General features: G+C 56.1%; 2 protein-coding genes across 3 annotated transcripts; one reads left to right on the top strand and one right to left on the bottom strand.

Annotated features, from left to right (window-relative positions):
• The first annotated feature begins 438 nt into the window (after positions 1 to 438).
• Positions 439 to 5256, top strand: LOC141477532 (gastrin-releasing peptide-like). Its single transcript, XM_074166737.1, has 3 exons — positions 439 to 589; positions 1662 to 1912; positions 5203 to 5256. Exons 1-3 carry the CDS (start codon positions 439 to 441, stop codon positions 5254 to 5256), a joined length of 456 nt encoding a protein of 151 aa, XP_074022838.1.
• Positions 5257 to 12790: 7534 nt separating this feature from the next.
• Positions 12791 to 14515, bottom strand: LOC141477385 (retinal homeobox protein Rx2). 2 transcript variants are annotated; one of them, XM_074166539.1, is made up of 3 exons: positions 14218 to 14515; positions 13907 to 14136; positions 12791 to 13243 (listed from the first exon to the last, which is right to left on the bottom strand). In XM_074166539.1, exons 1-3 carry the CDS (start codon positions 14513 to 14515, stop codon positions 12791 to 12793), a joined length of 981 nt encoding a protein of 326 aa, XP_074022640.1. The 2 variants fall into 2 exon arrangements, with proteins under 2 accessions (XP_074022640.1, XP_074022641.1); XM_074166540.1 differs by having other exon boundaries at positions 14239 to 14515.
• Between the last annotated feature and the right edge of the window lie 6479 nt (positions 14516 to 20994).

Below are 20994 nucleotides of genomic sequence, written 5' to 3'. Positions count from 1 at the left end.
AAGTATGGAAGCGGCCGGGCGCGGGGGACGATGGGCAGGGGACCCAGCCCAAGGGTGGTCGGGGCAGGAGGGATGCCCGGGACGGGACCGGCAGGAGCGGGAAACGACGGCGCGACCGGGCGAAGCCCTTCGAGCAGTCGGCGACCCCGGGGCTCAGTCCTCCGCGGCGCCGGGGCTGAGCCCCGGGGCCGCCGCCCCCCCGCCGGGAGCGGGGAGGCGGGCGGGGGGGCCGGGGCTGCCGGTAGCCACCCACGGGGGGCCGGGGGCGGCCGCATCCCCGTCCCCGCGAGGAGGCGTCAGGCGCTGGAGCTCCGCTCTCGCCCGGTCCCGGCTCCGTATAAATGGGGGGCGGCGGCGGCAGCGCTTCGCCCAGACGGAGCCGGAGGGCGGCTCGGCGGCACCGGCGGCGGCACCGGCGGCGGCACCGGCAGCGGTAGGATGGGCGGCGGCGGTGGCCCCCGGCGTCCCGGAGCTTTGCCGCTGCTGGCGCTGGCGCTGCTGGCGGCTCAGGGCGGCGCGGCCCCGCTGCAGCCCGGCGGGTCCCCCGGGCTCACCAAGATCTACCCCCGCGGCAGCCACTGGGCTGTGGGTAAGTCGCCGTCCCCGCCGCCCGCCCGCCCCGTCCCCGCCGCGGCTGGACGCTCCGCCGCCGCACCGGACCCCCCTCCCTCCGGCCGGTACCGGCCGCGCCTCGCCCCGACGGCTCTCCGTGCCTCCCGGGACAGCGCGGGGACAGGACGGGGTTGCGACTGTAGCCGTCGCCGCCGCGCCGGGCTACCGGCGGAGCCGCCCCGCGGTGCCGGTCGCCCCGCCGGTGCCGCTCGGCTCCGCGCCCCGGAGCCGCCGGAGCGCGTCCCCGACGGTCGCTCCTCGGTACCGGCCGGCGGCGCCGGGCCCCGTGCGCTGCCCGGGGGCGGCCGGGGCGATCCCCGGGGTCCGCCGGCCCGGCACCCCGCCCGTGTGCGGGGCAGAGGGTGCGGGGTACCGCGGCTTTCCCCGCTCTCCTTGACGCGTTCGTTCGGCGGTTGCTTCCTACCGCTGCCTTCCGGCAGAGATCGGGAACCCGAACCCAAGCCCGACGGCAGCCGGGCGGGACCCCCAGCCCCCCGGGGCGCAGCCAGCACCTCGGGGGGCCCTGGTCCAGCCGGGGCCCGGGCGATCAGCCTGGACTGGGGAGGCTTCTCTGGTGCCGCCTGTCCCCCTCCCTTTCCCAGTGGCCTCCTTTGCAGCCCGAAGCCAGCTCCCGTGACAGTAAGGCACGGTGCACCAAAAGTGGCTCCAGTTCAGCTCCTAGAAAGGCACTGGAACATAGGGTTACGGTTCCCTACATCCCGCGTCAAGGCAGGGAAAATCTAAAACTTAACACTTCTCCACTCACTTCTTACTCCAGCAAGTCTTAACGGGTGCCTCTCCTGGTAAAATGCTTGTCATCTCTGTCCTGGTGTCAGCAACATCTTCTCTGACAACGTAGCGTAAGAGACAGAGGAAATTAATTGTGTGTGTGACCTGGTCACAAAATCTCCGATCCCAGTTGTGCTTCAGCATCTAACCCCTTCCCTTCTCTCCAAAATATCAGTCAGTAACAACTCCCAGCTGATGTTGGAACAATCGTATCTATACCTGTTTTGGTTAATTTCATGCTACCGTCATTGTTCTTACAGGACATTTAATGGGGAAAAAGAGCACTGGAGATTTTCCTTATGCTTACGAAGAAGAAAACAAGACCCCTTTTTCAGCATTACCTGAAAATATCAAGCAGCTGGAAGACTACCTGCAGTGGCAAGAAATCTCAAAATATTTGCTACGGCTGCTGGAAGGGAATGAAAATAAAAGTGCTCACTTTTTAAAAGGAGGGCTTCCCTGGTATACCAGGAACACATGGGAGACAGATGACAATAGCAGCTGGAAAGACGTAAGTAAGATAAAACCTGTAAAAAACCCTCCATATATTCCCACTTAATTTTACGGTAACATATCAGCTTCCTCTAATTTGTGGATTGTCCAGAAAAGTAGCAGAAATGCGTCTCGCGCACGGGTCATTCCTAAAAGTAAGGCTCTGCTCTTGGTTACAGATTGTCACTCACAGACAGTACTTTTTATGAATTAATTTGATACTGGGCATAAACTCAGCAAGCTTGACGCAGATTTCAGTGTCTGCATTCCCTTCAAGTTGCTTGGTCGTTCCATCCTTCTCTTCTCCAGCACTTCACGCTCCGATGAGCACATCAGCCCCGAGTTCTGTATTAACCCAGCAAAAACAAGCTGGTGTGAGAACCAGGTGTGAGCCCAGAGGGAAAGATTTGCCCAGAGAAGGCAAATTGTGTATAAAGCCGCATCCTGTCGAGCGTCTCCCTCAGTGGCCGTTCTGGCTGCTGTTCCCTCGTCTGGCCTGTGAGGTTGCCCACGAGTGGACAGAGCGACCGGTGGGAGAGTTTCCTCTGTTCCCAGCTCCGTCTTTGCCTCACGCAGCTCTTTCCCCCCCGGCCGGTGGTGCCGGCCACTGCTGCGGTCGTTGGTGGTCTTGCAAAATGAGTCTGTGGCTACTGAGAAGCTCCCGTGGGTGCCTGGGACCCACCGCTTCTTTCCTCAGGCTGATGAACTCGCTCGCACCATTTCACGAGACAGCAACAGATTTGCCCCTATTCCTTTGGAAAAATCCTACAAAAGGCACTTGGAAGGGTATCGGTGAGGTTTTACAGAAAGTAATCAGGGGCTCAACGACATAATGTAAATTGCAGAATTTACTGGAAAACTTTATAATGCACCAGGTACAGTAATGTTGATAGAGCTGCAGAATTCTTGTGGGTGACATTGAAATAGAATAAAAAGATTAATATGCCCCCTCAAAGACATTAATGGGCAGATTTTTTTTCTTCCCATATTCTACTGTAATACGGTGTCATTAATATTCCTGGGCTAACTTCAGCCCAGTGTTCCTCCTGAGATGAAGTCCAGTGAAGTCAGTGAATGCTTTGGTTTTGACTTGAATATGGGTAAAAATATTACCCGTTAAATAAAGCCCTGATTTAAGTCTCTTACAGCACTGATACGAATGCTGGCCATAGGTTTCTTTCTGGCTATGGCTTTATGACAGCGTTGCTTAAAATAACTGTGATTTATACTGTCTAAAAAGAAAACTATTTACCTCATCTTCAGCTCTGCAGTGTGCAGCTTTGTAATCAAATTAGATGAACAAACTCCGTTATGCTATGTAAAAAGGGAAATATTTTTACTTCTGAAAGTATCTGGCAATAAATCATACTTGCGAAGGCTGAAAGCTGCCTCCAGTAAGTTGAATCATATCTACATGCGTGTACTTTTACCCTAAATTAATATCCGCGTTTTTGTGGTCAGACATTGAACATGTATGTGGAATAACGAGATTATTGCCTTAAATGCCCAGATTTCTCCAATGGTTAGTAAAAAAACCATGTCTTTCATGTGACTGAGATACATGACAACTCGCAGAACCTCATTTTACCGTAGAACTTTCAATTCCCAGCATTCAGCAGTTACTTTGTCTCCATCGTGAAGTAAAACATAATTGTGACAGTAATCGGTAAGGGTTGCTGCTGTTGGGCACAGACACCTGGTTACCCGCAGCCGGGGTAGGATTTGATGGATCGCTTCTCCTTTGACTTCGGAAAGTAAAAACCCAGCACCTGAAGGTTAAGCTAATTTTGAGATCTGCCTTCCAGGTGAAGAAGACCTGAAGATCGAAAGGGATGTGCTTTACTTTTTGGAGGGTTGTGATTGTTTCTTAAACATTTTAATAATGATAATTGTTATTTTAAATAAAGGGCACCTCGTTTATTTATAAAGGTGAGATTCTGGTGCACATGTGAAATTCAGTCACACGTACACAGCGATGCAAGAGCATGAATGACCTTTGGATTGTGATTCTGTAGATTTTTCTGCATGTGAGGGGGTCCTTGTTGCACAAACTTTGGTTAGACAACACCTTCGTTTAAGGTGCTGCCGTACCGCAGCTAACGAGGGTACAGGCACGATGTACCTGCCTCGGCAGGCGATGGCCGGGGAGAGTGAGCTGACCGTGATGGTGGTGCAGCGCATACGAGGAGTTCGTGCTTGGCGTTAAATGCTTTTCCAGCCACATTGTGTTGGAGTTTGAAATAGAAGCTGGTTTTGGAGGAAGCAGCAGCATTTTCACAGCAGGTCGCTGTTGGCTGTGAAACGGCCTCTTGGATTGAGGTATTGAAATGTCAGCAAAAAGAGGTGAACCGTGAGCCCTGCTGCCCACTGGTGGGAGAGCTGTCCCACGGGCACGCCACCGCCCAGGGGCTGCCACCCCCCCAGACCCAGGGTGCGCTCGCGGAGACACCCACCACGGGGTGAGGGGTCTCTCTCGGTGTCTGCAGCCCCCGGTGCCCGTCTGCCGGACGCACGCCAGGACCGGCTGCGTCGGGAGGAAAGGTGCTGTGAGGATGTTGTTTCGTGGACTCTTTCAGATTTAGCTGATTTAATTTAAACTTTGAATTTTAAACTGAAGATCGGGAATCCCCAAAGCTAGAGGCTGGAGAAGTAAATCCAGACACGTACTTCAGGTAACTCAATCCAGGGTCTTGCTTGTTAGCTCAAATTCATCCAGAGCATCAGTCACCGCTAAAGCTCACACTGCGCTCTACGTTTCTCAAGAACAAGAAAATTCTTTCCATAAGAGTCACCCAGAGCAGGCGAAGTGCTGTCACACACAAATGGTCAGAAAAGCCAGAGACGAACATAATCGTTCTGGGAATTAGGCTTCGAGTGGTGCACTTGAGTTATTGTCCTCTGTTTTCAATTAATAACAGGCAAATGAAGATCTTGCCTGCTCTTTATTCTGTGAATAAATTGCAGTTAAAGTAGTTAAAGATCAGAAGGGAAATCTCTCCTGCAAGTTGGCCTAAGTGTAAAAGTAAGTTGGAAAATAAGCCTTAAATTGTTTCTAGGACTTGGCTTTTTAACACTAACGAGACACTATATAAATGAGATGGCAGACAGAATTGTTTGGGAGAATGAGTTTCCCGGTACTTTGGCAGCGGTTATTGCGCTAACCAAGACAAATGAGGTCTGTTTTGGAAAGATTATTAGGAAAGTGTGTGTTGTGTGAATACACAGAGGGGATATATATTAGGCTTATTAACTTAGTGAATTACTTTTTTCAGGACGGGAGTATAAACGATGTTTTTCTCTTTTTATTAGATGATGGACTATCTGCTTCAAGTTGTGAATATGAAAGAGAGCACTCCAAGCTGAAAGAAGGTCTCTAAATCATGAAGAAATGGAATACTTTCCGTAAGAGACTATATTTCACAAGCACTTGATTGTATCAGATAACCAACAAGGTCTCTTTCCTGTAAACAAGATTTCCTTTGTGTAAAATATCTAAATACACATATTCTTGTATGTTTCAGCAACGACTAAACTCTCCACTTCATTTTCAAGGTTGCATTTTTCTCACCTGAACGGCTTTGATATATATAATTGTCACGGAGGGGTCTTCCAATTAATTATACGTCTTACCTATCTAATCAGTTCATCTCTTAGTCCCAAACCACATGACATTTCAACATTCGCAATAAATAGTACCAATAAAAAGGCTGAGTTTATACTTTTATTTGAGTTAGTAGAATGGAAATGGGCTGTGCCGCAGCTAGTGACAAAGAAACGACAGGATGATTCATTTTCCACCGAAGCTCTTCTCCTTCTTGAATCGCTCCCTGGTCTGTGATGGTTTTTCAGCAGAGGGAAGCTGCCGCTGCCCTCCCGAGATGTCGGTGGGCCAAGGACAGGGCAGGAGAAGCGCTTCCATACCCGAGACCTGCTGAGAAACACTCTGCCTCCGGGCGATGTGCTCCCACCACACACTCCTCACCATGTGTGAGCAGGTCCAGTACCATTGTGTGTCCACGTGGGACCAAAGGAAGAACGTTGCCTCCCAGGAGAAGGAGATGGTGACATCTTTTGTGGGGCTCAGCAGACTGTAGCTGAGCCATGCTCCTTGCTCTCTGGCCTGGGCAGTCACGCCATCAGAGGCCCAGACAAGGAGAGAAGGTGCTGCCACCCTTCCTCCAAGGAGAGCACTGACAGACCAGATGGTGAGGACGACATGCGCAGCTCAACGGAGCAGGAGAAGCAGGTCTGGGTAAAGAGGTGATGCTGCTCGGCACTGGTGAGGCCACCCCTGCAGTGCTGTGTCCAGTTCTGAGCATCCCAGTACAAAAGGGATGTGCGCAAACTGGAGAGAGACTCCAACAAAGGGCCACAAAGGATGATGATGGGTCTGGAGCACCTCTCTTCAGAGGAAGGGCTGCGGCTGTTCAGCCTGGAGCAGAGAAGCTCGGGGGCGTCTTGCTATATGAATAGACCTGGTGGGAGGGTATAAAGAAGGGAGGTCCAGGCTCTTTCCAGTGATACCCCGTGACCCGGTGTCAGGACCAGAGGCAATGGGCACCTCCGAGCATCAGGAAACGCGCTGTCACTGTGGGGGCGGCTTTAGCCCTGGCGCAGGTTGCCCAGATTAGGTGGCGGAGTCCCCTTCCTTGGAGAGAGTCAAAAGCCATCTGGATGTGGTCCTGGGCAACCGTGTCTGTAGGTGACCCTGCTTGACCAGGGGGGTTGGATAAGGTGACCTCCAGACGTCCCACCCTGTGAAGCGGAGGTGAATTAGCCACATGCGTGTTTTTGCACAAACGCCTGCGTTGGTGCAAGCGCCCTGTCCAACCCGGGGGCCCTCACAAGGCGCCGGAGGCCCCGGACCTGCCGAGGGTCCGTCCGGCTGCGAACCCCGCGGAGCCGGGGGGACCCCGGGCACAGTCTGCTCCGGCCGCCTCCAGCAGGGGGCGCCCTCGGACCACGGATGGGCGACCGGCGGGGCGGGGCGGGCGACCGGCAGGGCGCGTCCCGGCCCCGCCGCCCGCCGTCCCGGCTCCTCCCGGTGCCCGGTGCCACCCGGGCGGCGCCCGTGCCCGCAGCCGCGGGGGAGCTGGGCGTCCGGGCCGGTCACCGGCCCGGTGCCGGCCCCGCCGCCCCGGGGAAGCAGCCGGTGGGCCTGCGGCCGTCGGGGGGGCGCGGGGAGGCGCCCCCGGGATCAGCGGGGCACGGCGGGGTTCAGACTTCACCGAGAGGCGGTTTTTCTTGCCCAAATCGGAGGCCTGGCACCTGTGCGGGAGGCCGGGCTGCTGCCCCGAAGCGCGCACGGCATCGGTACGTAACGCCCGTCCCGCTAATCCCCGCGCCCTTACGCAATCCTAATCCCACTTCTCATTTCCTCTTGACTTAGTCCCGGAGCGGCAGCAAACGGAGGTGAGGACTAGTCCATGCCCAAAGGAATACTCCACAGCACTCCGGTCAAGCCTGCAGGTCTTCTCTGGTAAAACTGTGGAGAAAAAGGCACTGCGGTGCCAGTTGGGTATAAAGTCAATTAGAGGACGAGTGATTACCTGCATGCCTCACCTTAGATGTTCTGAGTTCCAGGACAAATGTGATTTATCTCAGCATCCCAACCTATGGGATGGTTGGATGCCAGCCAAAGGGAATACCCAGTGTACTTAATTGCTGTCCCAGGATTTTTATAACTTTAAAATGCTTATCTTTTTCAGTTTTGCCTTTCTGGTTTTGTCCCTGTGTGCCACCTTGCCCGAAGACAGACAATGCAAAGGCATTTGAGCAAGAACAAGCTGCTGGTGAGCCTGAGACCTTTGTTTAAAAGCATTGCTTCAAACCAGCATACCCTCGGTGACACTCTGGATTTGCCCGGAGGCCTCTCTTTTACTCCCTGCGCCCGCCTCTGCTGAGATGGAGTCGGAGGAGGGACATCTGACCGGCCCGCGCTGGTCAGCAGTGGGACACCATCCCGTTTACCTCAACTCTCCCTTCTGTGGCGGTGGCCAAAGCTTCAGTTCTTACCTCGTCTTGCCTCCATCCAAATTTCTGCTGCCTCTGTTTAAACTGTCTCTGGAATGTCTTGCCCAGCTGACTTTAACCGCATTTCTACACAGAACCACACATTTCAGAGCTGATTTCACACTTCTTAGCGGGGCAGAAATGTCATATGACAGAGGGATGACTGCCAAATGTCAGCCAATTTTCACATCATGCACTGGCAGAACACAGGGATGCTCAGAGAGAGGAGACACGATATTCATTCTACCAGAAAAAAAGGGTGATGTTATCAGAGTGACCAGCGTCCCGGTCTAACCAGCTTTTCGCTCTGCTCTCTTTTGTTTGTTTTATTCCACTATTTTCTGCTATGATAGGATTTTGTAAATGGGTACTCTGTGGCGGGCGAACCACTGAAGGAAGTTGTTAAAGGTTTATAACCCACAGCATCGGTGACACGGGAAGATGCTGACTGTATAGAAGAAAGAGCCTGAGTGTCCAGCCCAAAAACACTATAGCTGAAGGGAAACATCTTGAGTTAATGCCTGTGGGAGTTGGACTTCATATTATGTCCCAACAGACTGAACTGAAGAAAGGTGTAGCCAGGAGCTTTGAACAAGTACGTGAGATTTTTCAATAGTAAGTAACTAAATGTTCTTACTTGAAACCCTTGTCAGATGTAGCTGAGGCAGATGGAAAGAAGAGCCTTCAACTCTCGCCTGCAGACATTGACACGTCCTCAACAGAGGAAGGGAACAGCATTGCCCTCAACCCCAACAGCTCAGAACAGAAATTTGTGACCGAGCTCTGCGTGTTTTCACCTCGCAGGGGCTGTGACCCGACGTGGCCGTGGAGCAAACTCAGCCGTCCCACAGCTCCAGAGGGGATGACAGCTTCTCCTGACCCCGTCCAGCAGGGACTGAGGGTCAGCCCTGGACAGAGAGCCAGTCTCGCTCCGCTGGAAAGCCACTGAGCTGAACTCTGTGCCAAAACCCTCCTTGGCTTAAATAGGGCAGGTGTCTCTGCTGGTTTTCTTGAATACTGACAGGATTTTGAACAGGGCTGGGAAGGAAGACAGCTTAGAATACACTTTCTGCTGAGAAATCATGCCATTGAGACCGAGTTTCATGATGGCATTTCCTCATAGTTATTAATTCAGAGATCTTCAGAGCTCTTTATGGCAATTGCCTTCTCTCCTGCATAGCTCATGCTGCTGCCCTCTGCAAAACCTTACACATCTGTATGTTACGCCTGGGATTTCTGGGCTGGGCAAAGACAGCCAGGCCTAACGGAGACTTCTCACAAAAAACAGTCTCTGCATTTCACATCTTAATGAGAAATCACCCAGGATTAACCTCATTTGCCAGCGAAGACATTGCTACAGATGAAGTAGGTGCAGAGATGGTGATTTGATTTCGCTTTTCCAAAGCTTTGAAGCAAATGCAAACAGGACATTCCATTCCATTCCATGCCCTCCATTCCATTCCATTCCATTCCATTCCATTCCATTCCATTCCATCCCTAGCAAGGTTCCCCCCCCCCCGCCATGAGTCATTTGCCCTGTGTCAAGAGGGGAGGTGCAGTAGCCCCAGGAGCAGGGCTCTGCGCCCACGGAAGAGTAGCAAGGATTCCTCTCCAGGGAGCCATCTCCACTCCTCACAGGAGTCCCAGCCCTTGCCCACTGCCCCGTATTCAGGACACTGAGCAAGGATCCAGTTACTCTTGGGAAACTCTAAGAAGCATTTACAGCTTCACCTGCCGACACCTACGCACTTCCGTGGGTAGTCACAGCCGCTCACGAACCTTGTCCTACACCTCCACCTCTCCCAACGGTGGTGGGCCATGGTCAGTGTAAGGACAGTCACCGTCTGCAGTTGTCTCATTCCAAAGGAGTATATTTCTTAATACTGTCACTGGCAGTCTTTTCCTTAGAGCTTCAGATGTTGCAAAGAAGTCAAATATAGACACTAAAAATACTGTCTTGCTAATACAGTCTAAGCAAAAGAAGAAATAGATCACTCGGAAAAGGCCAGGCTAATAGCCTTAACGAAGTTAGAGTAAAGAAGTGGTTAAGGATCTAGATGATTTAATCCAGTTTTAAGAAAAGGTTTTACAGTGAGCAATTAGATGCTGTTTAAGGAATTAATCACTAATGGGTCATTAACTCTGACTGCTATTGTACAGTTAACAAGCCGAGGCAGGATTATTAGACTCAGCACCCAATTAAGAAGGAGAAGATATTTACAACAAAATGAACAAATGAGCTTTTAAAATGGAATGGGACAATTTGAAAGAAAGTGTAGAAACACAGAAAACTAGGCAGGGCACAAGAAAGATATGAGTTTGCATGTGCTTCTGTCCCTTTATTGCTTTGAAAATTATTTACCTGTCTGTGCCCACTTATGTTTAGCTGGTTGAAATATTTATTTTTAGCAATAAACTCATAGCTTTCCTTGAAGGACATGACTGCACACAGTTTATCCGTTACAGGGTTCACGTGTACCAAAAGACCCACTTAATATGTCAATAAATCACCCCAGCTTGACATAATCGTTCGGGTTTTGCTCGCAGGTGTTGGATCAGGAGCAAAGAGGTGTCTTCAGCTGCTGCTTCTGCTGCCCTGTCTCTGAGTCGTTATCTACTGTTAGTCTTTGACTCCCTCAGGGAACCGAGTGTCAGCGCTGGTCGCTGCGTCCATCAAAAACTCAGGGGGGGGTCTCTCCAGTGGCTTTACAGGATACAGAAGAACTGGAAGCAACAGGGAGGGAGGGCAGCAGTGTCAAAATGTGGAAGAGCGCCACTGAAATCTGGAGGAGTTGCTTGTTAACGATGAGCAATAAACAGAGGTGAGCGCTTTTGGGCAAGAGCGAAACATGCTCACAGGCGGGAGGGCTGTCAGCGTCGGAGCCGCAGCTGGACTGCAGCCACGCCATGGCAAGCGGGATTGCTCCTGCTCCCCAGGAGGACGAGTGCATGGACCAGCCGCAGTCACTCGGTGTGTGTCCCCCACTGACACAGCCCGGGGCGTGCAGGCACTTCTCAAGCACTCCAAGAGACATCCTTCTCTTGTAGCCACTGGAGGAGATGCACCTTCTTGCCAGCCCAGCATCCTCGGTGATGCAAACAAGGCTCCCCTGTGAAAGCACCGCTGGAATAAGACCTAGAGGCTGAAGCAATACAGGTTTTGTTCTCTTTCCCCCCAGAATTTTACTCAGGTCTCCTTACTAGAAGTTAGCAAGGTATTTCCCTGGTCCCGACAGCGACAGTGCTTTCTTCTCCTGATGGCGCGGCACTTTGCCAAGGAAGCAGAGAGCTGCATGCTGGGCAGGCTGGGCACCACCACGGGCACACGGAGCGGCACTGACGGGTCCAGAGCCCAGCAGGAGGGGGCTGGCCCCAACAGGGCTACGTTCCCCCCTGATTCAGTGGGGACCACTCACTGGGGCTCCCTGCACCCCCCTGGACCAGCAGAGCTCTGGGAAGGGAAGCCTGGGGTCCCAGGCACAGTGTGTGCTCCGGTCCAGGGAGGCGGGTTGGATCTGCAGGGAGGCCGAGGCCGGGGAGAGAGGAAAAGGCCTTTCAAAATAGAGCGATTCCTATTATTATCGGTAAAAGAAGCTCTCCAGACAATAGATGGGGGCTGCTGTGGACAAGGCTGTGAAGGGATGTTTAGAAACTGCTGTCTAAGGTTAAAAAGCTCTCTGAAGTGAAGCTGAACAAAGCTGACATACTTGTTTCTGACAGGACTCTTAAAAGATATGCACAGATTGTGAAAATATAATTAGATGCCAGCCTTTGTCTGGCCACAACGAGTGGGAAATGGTGAAAGGAGAGGTCTCCCAGTCTGCATTGAATCATCCCCAGGACACAATGAGGGCGCTTGTGCATCCTTCTCTCTTCCCTAATGAGAAACGTTAATTGCCACAACCTCCAGAGTGTGTAGAGCACCCCGTGCCCAGCGGAGGAGAAGGGGTGTTTCATTACAGCTTCTCAGCCCCATTACAGGCAGTAACGGAGATAATGGAAAATAAAGATGCCGCAGTTTTGGTTTCGGCGGCTTGGCGATGGGCACTGGGTGGGCGGGGGGCGAGCAGGGCCCAGCACCATGCCAGCCCCGGGGGGCTGCACCGGGCAGGACGCAGCCAGCAGCACCCCCCAACAGCTCCAGACACCCAGTGCCCCACCGGCTACCGCCGGTTCCCCCCACGGGCAGGCGGGCTGCAGGGCACGGGGCCCTGCGGCACCTCCCGGTCCCTTCTCCGAGGGACCAGCAAGGGGACCGGGGGGGCAGGGGTGGGCAAAGCCCGTCCCAACCTGGGGCTGCCCCACAAGAGCAGCCCAGCGACTGCCACGGCTGCGTTCCCCCCTTTCCGAATGGGGACGCCCCTAGCTGGTGCACTCCTGCCGTGGGGCTGCAGCCCCCAGTTGGAGCAGGGTCCTGCTGCTGGGGGGGGCAGGAGGAGGGCCACGGCCAGGCCTCTCACACCCCTCTGCGCCACACCGGGGTGCAGAGAGACGGTGCACAGCCTTCACGCAGGTCGTGCCGCTCCACGGTGCCAAAGCAGAAAACCCTTCCCAGGCAACGCGGGCCTTGGTTCCCCGGCACCTCACACAGCGCGTCACCCTACGGCAGCTTTTATTGCGACTACGGCGCCCAGCCAAGCAGGGAGCGCAAGAGATTTGTTTTCCTAAGCTATGATCGGGCCCCTAACTCTGCAGGGCATGTGGAAAAGGGAGTTAAAAGGACAGCAAAACACAAAGCAAGTCAAGGCGTGGGGGAAAGGCTGGTACAAGGGACAGCCCTGCCGTGCCCGGCCGTCCAGGGGAGCCGGAACAGGGCGAGGGTGTCCCATGGTCATCCCGGGACTGGCCTTCCCTGCGGGATTCTCCCAGGCGCTGAGGAGGGAGTTCAGATTGTCTGCCAGGGTTTTCCAATGGACTGGATGTGCTCCTTGGCTTTCATCCGCAAGGCGGCAATGCTGGTGTTGCGCGGGTCTGCCTCGTCCAAGGGGAACTTGTCCACAAAGGTGGCCCCGCACTGGTAAGGCGGCGGTGGCCCCATGGCCCCCAGGGGCTGCAGCGCGTGGGTCACTGCCGGAGAGTTCAGGAACGGCGGCGGCGTGTAGCTGCCGGGCAGGCTCTGCGGCGAGGCCACGAAGCCGGGCAGGGTCTGCAGGGCCGTGCTGCTGGGCACCGGCGGGCTCAGCCACGTCTCCAGGGGCAGGTTGCTGCTGAGGGGACCCATGGGGGTTGCCTGGGGCGAGCGGTTGAAGGAGAGGATGGGCGAGTCCTGCAGCTTCATGGAGGTCACCTCCAGCTTCTCCTGCCGCCTCCACTTGGCCCGTCTGTTCTGAAACCACACCTGCAAGCACAGCCGCGTTAGGGCAGCATGGCGGTGCCGTGCCAGGCAGGACAGAGGCTCTCCCCCGGGCGCACACGGAACGAAGCCGGTGACACGATGGACCCGCAGATGCCGGGGCAGGAGCGGGTTCAGCCGGGCTCGGCAGCCCCGGGCTCAGCGGGGAGCGGCGCCGGGGGAAAGCAGCGTGGGGAGAGACCAGCTGCGGGGCCGGCCCGCCTGCTCGCTAGCCATCCGCTAGCCATCCGCTAGCTGCCCGCTGGCCACCCGCTAGCCGCCTCCCGGCGCACCGCGGCCTCGGCTGCCCCGGGCCGGGACACACCAGGCAAAGGGCAGCGGCGCTGACGGCCGCGGCTGCCGGACGGAAAACGGCCGCGGGCTGCGCGGTGTCCCGCCGTCCGTGCCGGTCCGGAACGTCGGGGCCGTGCGGCCGGCGGCAGCCGCAGGGACGCCCGGCGGCGGCCGTGGGGCCGCTCAGCCGCGCACCGGCCGGGGGTAGCGGGGCGGGGGCCGGGCTGGGTTCACGGGGCTCCGGTAGCGGGGAGCGGGGGCACACGCCGGGCCGGGGGGCTCCCGGCGCCGGGAACGCGGGGCTGCGCCGGGCCGGGCCGTGTGCGGGGCTGCCGGCGGCGGGGCTGGCGGAGCGCGGTGCGGGTCGGGCGTTACCTGGACGCGGACCTCGGGCAGGTTGACCTTCATGGCCAGCTCCTCCCGGCTGTACACGTCGGGGTAGTGGGACTTCTCGAAGGCGCGCTCCAGCTCGTGGAGCTGGTAGGTGGTGAAGGTGGTGCGGTTCCGCCGGTGCTTCTTCTTGGGCTGCTCCTCCTCCGACGGCTTCCCCTCGCCGCCGCTGCCGGCGGGCAGCTCGGGGCTGGCGCTGCCGGGGCAGTAGGGCTCTGGGAGGGGGAGACGGGCGGTCACCGGGGGGGCGGTCTCCCCGCGGGGCTCGCCCGGGGGCGCGGAGGGGAGCCCCCCGCCCGCCCGGCCGCCCCGCTCACCTTGGAAGCGCTCGGCGCGGCCCGGGGGCTCGGCCGGCGGCGGGTCCCCGGGCACCTTGGGCAGGCAGAGCCGGCCCCCCCGCCTCTCCGCCTCCTTGGCGCTGCCGCCGCTGCCGTCGGGCGGGAAGGGGCCCAGCAGCCCGTCCTCCTTGGTGAACCCCAGGATGGCCTCGATGCTGTGCAGCCTCGACGGGTTCCCCCCGGGGCTCCGCGCCGCCGGAGCGGACAGCGAGAAGGCGCCCTCGGCCATGGCGAGCGGGGCGGCGGGCGGGTGCATGGGGCGGCCGGCCCGGGGCCCCGCCGCGGCGCTGCGGTCCCGCCCGGCCCCGGGGCGGCTCTGGCGAGCTGGCCTCCTCGGGGCGGGGGAGGAGTGCCGGGGGGCGGCGGGCCGGGGGGAAGGCGAGGCCCCCGCGCCGCTCCGGCATGGCGGGGGAGGCAGGGCATCCCCCGGGCCCCGCCGGCGGCGCCCGCCGCTCCCCCCACCCCCCCCCTCCGCCCCGCCCCGCCCCGCCAGTCCCGGCCCCGGCCCCAGACGGCGCCGGGCGATGCCGTCCGGGGCCCCCGAGGCGGGGCGGGGCGGGGGCCGGGCCGGGCGCCCCGCCGAGCCCCGCCGCAGCCCCGGGGCCGGGCTGCCCGGGCCGGGCGCCGTCGGGAATCGCCGTGGGACAGGCGGCTGCCGGTGCGCCGGGCGCGGGGGGACGGAGCCGGGACGGGGGCTCGGCGGAGGGGCCGAGGCGGAGCGGGAGGCTTGGGCCGGGGGACAGCGGGGTGCCCTGCGCTGTGCTGCCGGCCGTCGGAGCCTCTCCGAATCTCTCCCGCTTGGCAGCTCCAGCCGACAGCCGTCCCCGGCGTTTTTTGAGTGCATCGGTTCCACAGGTGGCCGCCCGAAAGGTGACGGGCAGGAGGACGCCGTGGCACCGTTCTGTGTCCACGCACGGGGCAGAAAGCATCGGGGGCAAAAGCTGATGCTCTGGTCCCCTCGCGGGACACTTGCCCTGCGGCTGCTGCCCTCAGAGCCAGGCTCACAGCCCGGTGAATGTGCGTGCTCTGGGGGAGGATGGACTCTGGAGACACCTGAAGGAGGTGGGCTCGGCCTTTCAGCCTTCACAAGTGTGGGGAAAGCGCTGGGCAATATTTCTGAGGAAATTTGCCAAGGTACTGGTTTAGGAGAGGCCCTGTGAGAAGAGCTGGCTCTGTGACCCTGTCCTCCACGCTGCGAGTGTGTCTGGGGGGCTGGAGGGCACGCAGTGACATCCAGAGTGCTTGTCAGCCTGCACTTAGCTTTGAAGATGTTTCCATTTCAGGCCTGAGGAGAGTGTCTGTGAAGGAGGAACACCACTGCTGCTGCTTCTTCCAGCTATGTTAGCCAGTCTAATGAAAGGTATGACCTCTCTCAACAAATCTTCATTTTTGCTTCCCCCGCTGCCCCAACAGGATGCATTTTGTGTGGATTTTTCCAGAGGAATCGCATCAAAACAAGGATTGGCAGCACTTGCCTCTGCCGGTGCCCACACCTTTTTAAGGTTTGTGGTCTGATGTCCCAAAGTTAATTCATTTTAGAAGTGCTCAGCTTTTCCTACTAGCTCCAGGTGAGGTTTGCCTTCACTGACTGCTTTGCCGGGGGGGGGTGGGAGGGGGGAGGTTGGGGCCAAAAGAACTCAGCCGTCCGTTGCCAAAGAGGGAAGAGGCCAACAGAAGAGACAAGAAAAGGTTAGTGTGGCTTTTGTGCACAATATGAAAAGCAAGTCAATACCATTGTAGGGGCATTGGAGGGCACTCAAAGCAATCAGCCAGGGGCCATTGTGTCCCTTTAATCTACATGTGTATTTCCCAAGAACTCTATTAGTGAAGATGAATGAACTGTGCAATGTCCCTAATTTCTTCTAATTTGAAGCCTGGGTTTTATGGCAATCACAACCAGCACAAAACATGCCTGTCCCTCCAGAAGCCCTGGGCAAACTTGGGAATCTTTTTGCTTGTAGCAAAAAAAAATAAAGATAGCAAGGTGAGACGAAGGAGCAAAATCCCTTTAGGCAGACCCTGCTCTGGCAGCAAGTGCCATAAGGGGCACTGGGTCCTGGCACAGATCCTGCTTTTAGGGCACCTGTCAAAATTGTCAAGTACAGGGACAAGACTCAGTCTTTTTGCTGTCAATCAATCACAATGCGAATGTGCAGCAAAAGAACTTCCCCCCCCAGCCCCGGGCAGGATACGCATCCCACACAGTACAGAAAAGACCTTCCTCCCTAATAGAGAAGGATCCTTTTTCCTCAGCAGTAGATTATTACAGTTGCATTTGCCGTATGGAACTGCATTTGTCAGTGTAGCATCCTTCTTGCAGGGGAGAGGAGGTGTCGAAAGAGGAAGTAACTCCCTTGGTCACAATCTGCAAAAAATTGAAAAAAACTCCAGCCCTGTAACAGAGGAGAGAGCAGCTCTGACTATTCCGTCTCCAGATCTGTCTTTTCTCTCTGGCCGTGCTTCAGGCACGGACTGTGGTGCCCTGAGCGCACATGAGGCATCGCACTGCTCTGGGGGGGAGGAGGTCTGACGGTTCCTCTGGTAGTCAGAGCCTCACACAGAGAGTTTAGGATGGCAAAGAAAGGGAACTGTCTGAACGTTTCCCTCTGGGTCTGATGTTCTGGCTGTTCACTCGGTCCCCTGCCGGCACGCAGTCCCCTGGGACAGACGTCACACCAGTTTGGAGCCTCAGGAATTGGTACTGTGGTACATGGCAGCTTCGCAAAGGCCATTTACCTTTGGAAATTTACAGGGGCAATCAGGATCAAATTTGAGAATGTTCATTAGGGGATGAAATAGGTGGGATTTGTTACTTGCCTTTCCAAAAATAGCCCCCATTCCATCACCTTCTTTAGTTTTGGTGTTTTGTTTTGTTGTTTTGGTTTTTTTTGCAATGTATTATTACAGCATTTACTGCTGAAATTATCTTTGGAAGCTAACAAAAATCCTCAGGATGGGCAACGTCTAACGCGCAGCCGTCTGCTCATCCTCCTTCCTGCGCATGCATAGTGAAGACTAAATCGGGATAGTTTTGATCCTGTTGGTGCTGTTGAGACACATGCATGGGATGTGGCTTCACACAATGAAATCACCACCATAAAACGCCACAGATTCTTGCTTCCTTTCCTCCTGCCTTCGCTTTATGTCAAGCTGAAATAATTACTGCCTTGCAGAGCAGGCATTTGAAGCTGAAGTCACTCTGCAGGTGGGACATCACTCTCGGGGCCGGTGATGTGCAGCAGGGAGCACCTCCCTGGAAGATAAACAGGACTTTCAAGGCCAGACAGCAAATCTGCGAGGGGCGGGGGGGGCAGGGAAGAGGGGGAGACATTCCCCCAGCAGGACCTGTGTCCTGCTGCAGTTTACATACTCTGTGTATTCCAGCAGACTATTAAAAACTGACAAAAACTGGCTTTGCTTTTTTCTCCCCAGAAGTTCCTAAGTGTGCAGTTCAAGAACCTTCTTGAAAGCACCGTGTAGGAGGGAGCTGCCGCCTCCTCCCGTCACTGCATCACTCGTACATTGACAGCCGTCTCCTGCTTTTTTTCTGGTGAGATTTTGCTTTCTCTGCCCCTGGTTGTGTTGTCTCCACCCCTGACAAGGCGCTCGGTGGCAGCAGGAGCCCCCACAGCGAGTGCCGAGCTGGCCCCACGCTGCCAGAGGCTCCCTGGAGCAGGCTGTCCCCGTGTCCCTCCTGGCTGGGGGCACGGGGTGGCCGCGGGTGCTCCGGGAGCAGGGCTGCCCGTTCTGGGGGGTGACCAGCACGGGCCGGCCGTGAGGGCCCCCACATGGGGCTCACCACGCTCAGCCGTCCCTCCGGAGGGAGGGGGCACAGGTCTATGCTATAAGGCTATATTAATGCAATCCTTCTTTACTTGTTTTCCAATTAGCCTAATTGAATTCGGATTGCTTAAAAGTGGGCACTAGAGACATTTATCTTGATGGGATGACGGCCTTGAGCCCCAGCGATCCTATTAACTGTAAGAACCCAAATCCCAGGTAGGGACCGTCCAGCAGCAGCTCCATGTGACCCAACGCCTTAATCGGCTGCTCTGCTGTGTGGCGCTCACACAGAGACAGACAGACACACAGACACACACACAGAACACACAGACACACACACAGAGGCAGTGGCTGCCTCTACAGCTCCAGCAGCCTTGGGAGACGGGCTTTTTAGTGCAAGGTGTGCAAGAGAAAGGCCTTGGAGAAAGGTCTTTCCTTTCTCCTGAGCCTTGGAGCACAGTGGGTGTGCTCTGCCCTCCCGCTGTGCTCCCCATCATCTGTCCCCAGGGCTAAGCATCTGGAGAGCTCCATGGCTGGTGACATGTTTCTCGTGTGGCCCTGCCACCTCATTCCCGGTGCCTAAGGACAGGGACAGCTGTGGGAGGGATGGGACACGCGTGTGCTGGCCAGGAGTGGGGCAGCCACCTCCGGCGCATTGAGGACCAGGCTCTGCTGAGGGCAGGACAGACCTGCAGCCCTGCCCTGGCCACCATGCTGCCCTGCCCGGGGGCTCTGGGGGCATCTGGGGCCATGGCGCTGGCCCCCCATGGGGCCAGGACCCACCGTGCCCCACCGTGGCTGAGCACGGCCCCCAGGCAGGAACCAATACCCCCTGCTGTGTAGCCCGGCTCCGCCACTCCAAAATGAGGGCTTTTCAGCCTCTGGCTCTAAAAGCGGTGCCCAAGGCAGCCCACTCCCCCCGCAGAGATCAGCCTGGACGGGGCCAGGGCTGGCACCCTCCCACGCCATGGATGGGGGGGACCTGTCCCGCGCCAGCTCCCGGCCCCCTCCAGCCCCGCTCCCCTCTGCCAGCCCTGATGTGGTTTTTGGAATCTCATTAATGGCCTGTTTGGTGATTCTGACTGTACTTTCTTCTTTGACCCTTTAAACCGTGAAAATGCTGATCCTATATGTGCTGACGAATTTAATTAGCTCCTTTAAACCACCAGATGCTTTCAGTAAGATTTTCAGGGTGTCCCCAGCACATTTTAATTCAAAGGTCGAAAGCCTGTTTGTCCTTGTTTACTTTGGTGTTTTATAGATGAGACAATTCAGTCTGTAAAGTAGCAGAACCGTGTGGAGACACCTACCACATCTGTCCAAACACAGAGGGGACACGGCTTGGTCCTCAGAAACCACAGGCTGGTTGAGCTGAGCTGGTGACTATTTTAACTACTTTGTGGAGAGTCCTCCGAAAAGAGCCCGCTTGTCCTTCCACAGAGGTAATTAAATTGTCTGGTTCCATATAAGAGAAGGATCCCAAGAGACAGAAATTGGACCAGAACTCTTGGTGGCTTTAGGCAGGGGGCTTGAGACTGCGTTAGCATTTGCTGGCTCTCACCTGATGAATGCGCTGAAGACAGGTCTTCTCCACTGAAGAAATGACCTGTTACAATGCAAGAGCCACTGACATCCCTCTCCGAACAGACCAGGGTCCTCCCTGTTGGTAGCAGGACCTTCCAGAAAGCCATCGGAGCACCCAGCTTCTCTCAACAAAGCACTGTCACCCACCGGGGCTTGGCAGAGCCACCACTGCTCTGTGGGGCTGGAGGACATCGCCCTGCCCAGGCAAAGGGGCTTGGTGCAGAGCGGGTTTCACATCTGGGGTGCATTGTAATCGTATCTTTTGCACTTCACAGAGCAAGGCCTGAGGCCAGGATTAAGGAAGAAAGAGGAGAGGAGAGGAGAGGAGAGGAGAGGAGAGGAGAGGAGAGGAGAGGAGAGGAGAGGGAGAGGGGAGGGGAGGGGAGGGGAGGGGAGGGGAGGGGAGGGGAGAGGAGAGACAGAGAAAAGGAAGGCAGGCAGGAAGGAGGCAGGAAGGCAGGAAAAGACAGAAAGAAAGAAAAGAGACAAACCATCCTTAGTGCATTTATTCATTTAATATGAATATTTTTACTTGATTGGGTGGAGATAGAGACAGAGAGAGAGAAAGACTTAAAAACCTGTAGGAAGGTGCTACATGTGTTCATTTGCAAATTTCATTAACAGACTAGATCTTGGGGAACTTACAAAGTCCTTCATGTTGCAGGATACCTGAGCCCCTCGGGAGCAGCACCGTGTACATCGCCCACGCGCAAGGGCTGCACAGCTTCTGTGGGGGTTATCGATGCGTGGTAGTCACCGTGGCTGTGCAAGCGCAGAGACAGGCTGATGCCCCCACTGCCTTAACCGCTGAGCCCTGCTCCACAGGGCTGGTGGAGGTGACCTCTGCTGTCCCGTGGTGGCCCAGTGGAGGTGACTGCTCCGGTCCCGCAGACTCAGTTGGATTTAGCACAGTGCAAGCCATATTTTTTCCCAGGGTGGGCCAGATTTACGTTTAGCCTTACATGGAGATAACTCCTAGAATAACATGGTGAGCTCATGTTGGCCTGTGCAAGTTGCTTGCCGGTAGCCCGAGCCCCAGGATTTGGCACACGTAGCAGCCAGGCAGAGGGCCACTGCTGTCACCCGGCGTTTGAAGGCTGCGAAGTTGAAGCAGCCTGGAGAAGCCTGCGCTGCTGACTGACCACGGATCGCTGGTAGCTCCTGGGCCCGGGCTTCCTACGAGTCCCCACTCCGTCCTGTCTACAGCAGCATTTTCCTCCCAACCTGTAGAGCTACACGCTTCGCTTTTTGCCTTTTGCTATATTTAGTACAGAGATGGCCAAAAAAACCCAAAAAGTTTATGCAGAAAATGTCAACGTTTGAATACTGGGTTTGTTTCAAAATGTTTGAAACGAAGGTGTTTCTATT

Source organism: Numenius arquata, chromosome Z, assembly GCF_964106895.1.
Source record: "Numenius arquata chromosome Z, bNumArq3.hap1.1, whole genome shotgun sequence".
Lineage (NCBI taxonomy): Eukaryota > Metazoa > Chordata > Aves > Charadriiformes > Scolopacidae > Numenius > Numenius arquata.
The sequence above is the reverse complement of the archived record's forward strand: the minus strand, read 5'-3'. Positions and strand labels throughout refer to the sequence as shown.

Bases quoted from the DNA above. Each gene is read 5' to 3' on its own strand.
- LOC141477532 (XM_074166737.1), top strand. From the start codon at position 439: ATGGGCGGCGGCGGTGGCCCCCGGCGTCCCGGAGCTTTGCCGCTGCTG. The intron at 590-1,661 runs GTAAGTCGCCGT...TTGTTCTTACAG, and splicing joins CGGCAGCCACTGGGCTGTGG to GACATTTAATGGGGAAAAAG. The intron at 1,913-5,202 runs GTAAGTAAGATA...TCTTTTTATTAG, and splicing joins ACAATAGCAGCTGGAAAGAC to ATGATGGACTATCTGCTTCA.
- LOC141477385 (XM_074166539.1), bottom strand. From the start codon at position 14,515: ATGCACCCGCCCGCCGCCCCGCTCGCCATGGCCGAGGGCGCCTTCTCG. The intron at 14,137-14,217 runs GCGGGGGGCTCC...TCCCCCTCCCAG, and splicing joins TGAGCGGGGCGGCCGGGCGG to AGCCCTACTGCCCCGGCAGC. The intron at 13,244-13,906 runs GTAACGCCCGAC...CTGTGCTTGCAG, and splicing joins TGCCCGAGGTCCGCGTCCAG to GTGTGGTTTCAGAACAGACG.